Genomic DNA, 8,356 nt, shown 5'->3' with positions numbered 1-8,356 from the left:
AGCTAGCAGACGTGTATGTTTCAGAAGGTGGGTGGTGTAATGGAGGGACCTGCTTTTGGCATCTCGATGTTGCTTTCCTTCTGTGCCAAAGCATGCATCCATGGTTCCTTGCTTGCACTTGCAGGCAATGCCAATGCTCATCCACTTTGGTGAACTTTTCTTTTGCTGTTGTTGTTGCTGTCTTGCTGATACACTTCATTATTTCCATAAAGGAAAAGAAAGGAACATACTGCTGGCTCCATCTTTTCTTTACGGTCCAATCCTTCCATAAAGGTAACGATATCCAATTCCACGGCGCAGTTTCATCAGACATAACATGATTAAGGCAGAGGGATTCATCGTGCAATGGCCAACAAGCACGAACCCATCCAGAGCAGAAGAATGCCATTGCCGTTGGGTGTTACACTGTTACTGGTGGATTGGAATAAAGCTGGAATTAACATACACAGCTTGCAAGTGCTGACTGCCACATTTCGTCTCTCATGCCAAATGAGGGAGGCAAGCCAACGGGGATGGAGGGAGCACGGCACGGACGGCCGCGGCCAGCAGGCTTGCCGTCGCGGCGTGCTCTCGGCAGCGACGGGCAGGGAAGGGCCGAGGGAGGCATCGGTGGGCAGCGTGTAGGCTCCCCCAGACCAGATCTGCTTTGAAGCGGGAGCCAGGGCCGGCGAGTGGAGGCGGCAACCGTGAGAGAAGAATGGGAAAAGCGTTCATTGCTGGCACCCCTCCCTCTGTCAACAATGTTTTCTACTCCCTCTGTTTCTAAATACTTGTCTTTTTAGAGATCTTAAATGGACTATCACATACGGATGTATATAGACATATTTTAGAGTCTAGATTCACTCATTTTGCTCCGTATGTAGTCACTTATTGAAATCTCTAGAAAGACAAATATTTAGGAACGGAGGGGGTATATAGATTACACATGGACTGGAAATAAGTAAACAAACGCACTAAAACATATCTATACGCATCCAATTCACAAAAGAATTGAAACATCTTATATTTATATTTGTGAAGGATGAAGTAGTAAATATATTATATCCCCGCTCTGCTGAAACTGTCCTCCCTTTCCTCTCTGATGCCCCCACACACTGGAAATGACACATATCCCGTGCGGTCAAATATAAGCCGAGTGTAAAAATACAAGCACTCAGTCGACTTACTTTCTCGTAAGCCGAGTACTGACTGAAGAATGCACGGTAAAGAATCAGAACTCGACTTAATTGCTCATAGGCCGATTGTGAGAGAAAAAAAATACATGCTCAACTTATAAAAACAACTTGCCATATAGAAAAAAGCTAGCGCTCGGCTTACAGTCGAGCCTCGGCAACGTTCCCCTACCACATGACTATCACAAAGGTGGTTGACGGCCTTGTGAAGGAGTAGATTATAAGCCGAGTGTGTGCCAGAAGGTTCTCGGCTTACTTTAGTGAATTATTTTACTTCTAAAAGTATGCCAAATATGGGGAAATGCACAGGAGCAACTGGGTGCTCCGCCCCCTATATAAATATTAAATTAAAATAACCGAAAAGTTAAAAAAAAACTGAAATTTGGGAATATCAAACATGTGTGCTCAATCTACTTCCGTGTGAAGTTTCGTGAAAATACATCAGGAAACGCATATCCATGGTGAAAAAAAATACAATCCAACTTATGATCCATCCAAACAGTTTCTTTTATACATAGGATTTCTTTAACTGAGAATACATTTCCTGGTATGTTTTCACAAAACTTCACATGAGAATAGGTTGGGCACACTGGTTTGATATCCCAAAGATTCAGATTTTTTGAATTTCCTAGTATGTTTTTTGAATTTAATACTCAGTAGCACATATGCCCGTGCGTTGCACCGAAAGAAAAAAATAGTATGCATTTAAAGTTAGTGAGGATTATAGTGCAAGCGAAACCCTGTGTGCACCTGAAAAAGGAACATTTAGCTTCCCGATTTCACCGGGTGTGAAGCAATTAATCCGCTATTTTTTCATTCATTGATCGAGGGCATTTAAGAGTTTTGTTACGTCATCGTATGCCAGACAATGCCCATGAATTATTTAGTCTACTTTTCCTTTCAATCCAGGAGATTTTAAGGTTTGAAATTTCTAAATATTACAGGAAACATGAACCATTTTTTAAATCCTAAAAAGTTGTTTCTAAAATTATGTACACTTTCAGAAAAAAAAACACAAACATTTTTTGAAACATTGTTTTTGAAAACACCAACATTTTCTTATAAAAAATGATCATTATTTGAATTTGTGAGCATTTGTTTACAATAGGAACATGTGTTGAAAAATTCATAACATTATTTAGAATTGTGAAAAATTCACTAAAACAAGAATATTTTTAGAAACATTTTATAAAATGCCATTTTAATTCTAGAAACAATAAAACTATTTGAAAAAAATGGGAAACCTTTTGAAGTTTTGAATATTTTTCAAATAGCAAAAAGAGGAATTCTGAACATTTTCTATAATTTGATTTTTTTTAATATTCTGAAAGTTTTTTGAGAATTTTGAATTTATGAAATAAATTCTATAGGAAAAATAAACTTGGAAGGGAAAAAATAATAGGGGGAAGAAGAATAAAAATAGAAGTAAAACACGGAAACAAAGAAAAATGGTCCAGCTAATTATTTGTTGTCATGTGCGAAGCTCCGACTATTTGTCGCCTTGTGCAGAAAATATAATTTTCCCAGCCGCGTGGGCAGAAACATAAATCTGCTGGCTTCGCCGGGCCACAGCACGCGGCCCACGTATGAAATTCTGGAAATCCTTTTTTTCTAGCAGACGAACGCATAAGAATTTAGTACCACCTCACATAGAAAACGTTTCTTTTCGGCGGTGAACAGATGAAAAAATTGACGAAACACACCTTACTTTATTAATAAAAAAAATAAAAAGGTATAGATATAGGGGGTGGAGCACCCAGGTGGCCCAAATCCTCTCCCGCCAAATCTAAGCCTAGTGCCTTTGAGATGATACTCGGCTTTTGTAAACCTATTTTTAAAGCAAAAATGACTTTCTAATATTTTGCATTGTATTTATATTTACTTATTGCATTTTATTTCTTTCCCCTCTTACTCACCCATTCTCTCTAGGCTAGTTTTCATAGCCCTTTCGATGCTCAAATTTCCCGATCTCTCTAATTAATTACCGTCAGTTTGTCACTTTAAAGTTGTGGTATTGCCTTTTACTCTTCATCCCCCTAGTTTACCCTCATTAGGATCACATGCAAAAGTATAAGTTGTTTCGACCATTATTAACGTGATTTGATGAATCCCTTGTTTGGTAAACCCAAAAACGTTCACCCCTAGCTTTTCCTTGAAAGGGGTATTCCATATGTACTATCCTCTTTCTGTGTTAAATTTTTCTACAGAAGCATACCTTTCTGAAGGCCTAGTCAAAAAGTTGTGCGAAACCTCAATTGGTAAGAGGACGTGACCTCGGGCTCGGAAGTTGAGGTCACCTTCTCGGTTCATGAGATCATGGCGGTCATCACCTCATGGACCAAACCCACCCTCGCCTACCTGCTACGCAAGGAATTTTCCAAGGACCATGCGAAGTCACGCCAGAATATCTGACGTGCTGCCGCTTACGCGGTGCATGAGGGAGAGTTGTACAAGCGCAGCGTCACTTGAATCTTCCGGCGTTGTATTTCTCCCGAGGAGGTATGACAAATCTTACACGATATCCATGCCAGAAGTTGCGGTCACCATCGGGCTCCTCGAACCCTGGTGAGCAAGGTTTACCGTATGGACTTTTATTGGCCCACGATTTGGGGAGACGATGTTGATTTGGTCAACAAGTGCGTCAGTTGTCAGCTATTCGCTAAAGCCAACCACTTATCGGCGATGGCTCTCAAGACAATTCCGATAAGTTGGCCATTCGCACCTGGGGGCTGAACATGGCCAGAACACTTCATAAGGATGAATCTAGTAATAAGTACCTGCTCGTCATTGTTGACAAGTTTACAATATGGATCGAGGCTGAGCCGGTTGCCACGCATGTTGCCGAGCCAGTTATCAAATTCCTGTCCGGTCTAATTCACCGTTACACATTGCCCCGCAGCATCATCACGGATAATGGGTCCAATGCCACCTCGGGCATGGTCCAGGACTGGTGCATTGAACACAATATTAAACTGGACTACACTTTCATGTACCACCCGCAGACTAATGGATTGTTCGAATGTGCCAAATCCTTGGTGGCATCAAGCCAAGGTTGGTCAGATGCTTAGAAAAGGCTGACAAAAGCGGGTGGAGGAGCTCAACTTCGTCCTATAGTGATAGGATGCTTGCTCAACATACTATAGTGGACAACAACCAACAATCAGAACTGATGCAAACCACACAACAACTCATCACAATAGTATAAGATATGTTGTTTGATCAACAAAACATACATCAAACCGAGCTGAATTTAAGGTTCATCTGTCACACACTCACATGCCACACGCATTGGGTTGACGCGCACCGATGCGCACACACACTCTTATTACAAACAGTGTCATCAAACCAAGACAAACCAGCTGGGTTGTGAATGCCACACCCAATCCATGGAAAGCCAACACTACTCCAAGTAGTAACACAAGACACCAACCCAATCCAGCATATACGAAGATGAAGACAGCTCGGTGAGAAGGAAACACACCATTTATTTGCCGTGCAAGCAGCAGAGGCGGCGGCGGCACAAACACACTTATTTGAAAAACGCACATGCAACTGGAGAAACACCCGAGAGCCGTGAGATGAGGACTTTTAGCAGCAATAAATTGATGCTTCGCGTAAGCCACAACCTCCTTGCGCCATGGAGGAACACACATCGGAGTAGCGCAACAACAGATTAATTACCTAAGAAACGGAGAACAAAAAAGCAGATATATTACTACTCACTAGTGAACATTTGACGTAGAAAAAACATTATTTATCCACATGTGTATCGCATACAAGAAACCAATGTGCGACAAACCTTAGATAGGAGGCCCTCAGGAGGGTCTTCTTGTAGTAGGCCGAGTGGTGTGTTTTGAAGAGCGACGGGTGATGTCCGGCATCCAGGCCATCCCACTCGAGGTTGTCCCACAAGTCCTTCTTGCAGTCCACCAGCGGCTTAGGACCTTCACATGCTACAGCAGGAAGACGCCTGAGAGCCCAGCAGTCCCTGATGCCGACCATCTGCAACGCTGGTGTAGTCAGTCTGGCCTCACATGTCTGCTCCAGCTTGTGAAGATGGTGTAGCTTGATGTCCTTCAGGTTCTTAAATGTGACACCAGATGCTATGCTCTCAGGATACTTGTCGTCCAATGGGAAAACATGTTGGAGGTTACTGCAGTATGCGATCTGGAGGGTCTCCAAGTTAGGCAAAGTGAAGGAAATGGGGAGGACGAACACCAGCCTGGGGCAATGGTATATGTATATGTGCTATAGTTGTTGGAAACAACGAGTACTATCCCGAGAATTAATGCCTCTACCCCATATGCAATAGGCCAACAGAAGATCAGAAGCTGAAAATGTCCTTATACTTGCAAACCTGGCATCTCCATACCTATAACGAAACAGAGAGTGTAGCTTGGAACACCTCTCAACATGACACCATTTTAGTTTTGTCCACAACCAAAAATTCGTTGGAGGGATAGCAGTGATGGAGGAATTGTCATGCACATGCAACGATTCGACAGTTCCTGTGAAATCTTGGAAACCCCCTTCATGTTGCATCCTCTCTAAATTATAGCTTCCTTCACCAATCTCGACATGTACATTCAAAGTTTGAAGCGGTCGACAGTTCCACACCAAAGAAGGGCATGCTACATCTTTAGCAAGAGTAGTATCACTATATGGTAAAAATGGCCTTGTTGATACCAAACCCTGCCGGGTAGATCCAATCTCCTTGATACTTTTGGTGATGTTCGCTTGGCTACGGCTCATACAAGAGATAAGGAGGTACACCTTGGAGACAGAATTTTGTGATCGGCTATTGAGCCCCTCTGAGAATGACCAAATGAACCTTCCATCCGTAAAAACAATATGTGCTTGAAAGCCAAAGAATCCCTGTTCTCCACAGTAAACCACTGATCTTTTAGTCCCTTGAGTGTCCACATGTAGAACTTCCAGTCTAGGTGATCCTTGCCATATTAAGGCTACGGAGCCCCACACAGCCCAGTAGGAATAGCTTCTTGAGTTTCGGGACATCCATTGCATGGAGGTCAATTATTTTAATGGCTGTACCAGAGAGGTCCAGTTCCTCCAGATTTGGCAGTCCACGAAGGAATATGTTATGCAATTGACCACAACCGTGTAGGGAGATCTTTGTCACCTTGACTATTTCAACAGGAGCTAAAGGAGACTTGAGGCGCAATTCCTTTTGTGGCAGGTGTATGGAATGTGTCCAATTCTCTGCTGGGCCATAACCATCGAAGCTAAAACTTTCAAGCAGTGGAGGAGCTCCTTCCAGTCCAACATGCTTCAAGCTAGAACAACCATCAATAACAAGCATCTTCAGACTTTTTGCAGACGACAATGTCGGCAATGATTCCATGTGAGTGTTGCCAGATAAGTCAAGGAGCTCCAGATTCATCATATCCACAGAATAACAATTGTCCACCATAACCACATCTGAAGATTCGGTCAACCGGAGCTTATGAAGCTTCTGTAGCTTCTTCCATGCATGACTTATAGCCTTCCATAAGACTCCCTTTGTATTCAGCTCTCTGAGATTGATCATCAGTTCAATCATCTGAGGCAACAAAACAAAATCTGTGAAACGTAAATCAAACACCAACAGGTTTGGAAAACTTGGCCCTCCACTTTGCTCCTTCCCTGTGTTTGCACAATGGTCAAGCCAAAGGAATCTTAGGTTGTGGCAGCACTGAAAAGGAGGGGATGCAAAATCAAAGCAACAATTGCAGAGTTTTAACACACGGAGGTTGCTGCTGGCCAGTTGAAACAAATCATTATGTACATATACTGGATCATCCCCCTGGCAAGTTAGGAAATATGATGATGCACTTCCAGGAACATAAGAGATATCATCTGCTGTTAGTTTGTTAAAGGTCACTGAATACCAACCTTCATAAGATTTTTTTTGTCCATAAAAATCTGATGCCAAAGCCATACATCTTGTTTCATCTGAAAAATAGCCACTTGATTTTTCTGAATAATAGCCAAATTGCGTTATCACTCCATACAATGCATTACCGATCTCCCATGCTCTATCCTCAAGGATTCCATCACATATCCAGTAGTTGCAAGCATGAGTAGCCCAACCATAGTCAACACCGATAGAGTTTTTAGGTAGCTGTGCTGTCAAGAAGAATGAGTACAGGAAGCAATCCAAAACTATTTCTGGGTTGATGCCATCCATACAAGTGTCACCAATCACTCCGACAGCTTCTTCGTGCAGTATATTATGTATTTGTTTTATGCCTTCATTCTGATAGAGACTGATAAAAATATCATTACTAGCAGAAGGGGACATCAACTTGCTTTCTCTCATGTTGACCAGAAATCTTCCACAATTGGTCCATAATAATATACCTTTACCGAAAATAGGAATGCCACATTCTATCAGATCAATATCTTCAACTCCTCCATAATCAATAATCATCAAAAATCTTTCATCTCTTATAGAATTATTAATCAAACTTCCGATCCCAGACACCTCTTTTCTATTGCTGTTGTGTACCCCTCTGAAATCATCATCTTCATCCTGCTTATCAAATATGGGCATTTCATGGTGGAGGTTCAACTTCTCTGCAATTGCCCTCTGCATGGTCCTTTTGTTTATACACTGTGAGCAGCCCACGTAGACAACTCTGTCAAAATGCTTTAACTTGTTGAAATCATCACATATCATGGAGTTTACGAGTTTGGCTGTAGCTCTGAGGACGCCAGATGCTCCCATACCCTTGCCCCAGCCATAACTGGTGAATACTTCAGGTTTGCCTTCAGCAGTACCGTTGTTGTGCAAAAGATCAACCAATTGTTTGACAGCGTCATCAAAGTCCTTTACAACCTGTAGTAGTTAAATGCTATTATATATGATTAACACAATGCATATATTGGTACTATAATTTCAATTAGAGCCTGTTTGGTAACCACTCGGGCAGGGGAATCGGAGTTTCCACAAGGGTGTTTGTGGAGGGATTAGACATTGTAGAGTTTTACTCCCATCCCTTGTTTGGTATATGATGGAATTAGTGTGGGATAAAACTCTGCCCACAGATTAACAGGGTACCCCTTTGGAAGAAATGGGTGGGAATTGGCTTCCTCAACTCACATTTCCCTTCACACTTAAACTTCCATTCCCTCTAAACAAAAAGTGGACTTTTAATCTCATCACCCCTCAACTCTCATTCCCC

General features: G+C 42.1%; 1 protein-coding gene across 1 annotated transcript; it reads right to left on the bottom strand.

The window, feature by feature from the left end:
- Window positions 1–4,422: 4,422 nt before the first annotated feature.
- LOC125523745 lies at window positions 4,423–8,010 on the bottom strand. Its single transcript, XM_048688808.1, has 2 exons — window positions 4,972–8,010; window positions 4,423–4,853 (listed from the first exon to the last, which is right to left on the bottom strand). The coding sequence occupies exon 1, from the start codon at window positions 7,897–7,899 to the stop codon at window positions 6,112–6,114; it is 1,788 nt and encodes a 595-aa protein (XP_048544765.1). The 5' UTR covers window positions 7,900–8,010; the 3' UTR covers window positions 4,423–4,853; window positions 4,972–6,111.
- Window positions 8,011–8,356: the final 346 nt, after the last annotated feature.

The sequence above is a fragment of the Triticum urartu genome, chromosome 7, assembly GCF_003073215.2.
Source record: "Triticum urartu cultivar G1812 chromosome 7, Tu2.1, whole genome shotgun sequence".
Taxonomy (NCBI): Eukaryota; Viridiplantae; Streptophyta; class Magnoliopsida; order Poales; family Poaceae; genus Triticum; species Triticum urartu.
This window is presented reverse-complemented; position numbering and strand designations above follow the sequence as displayed.

Coding starts and splice junctions, on each gene's coding strand:
- LOC125523745 (XM_048688808.1), bottom strand. CDS start 7,899: ATGGGAGCATCTGGCGTCCTCAGAGCTACAGCCAAACTCGTAAACTCC.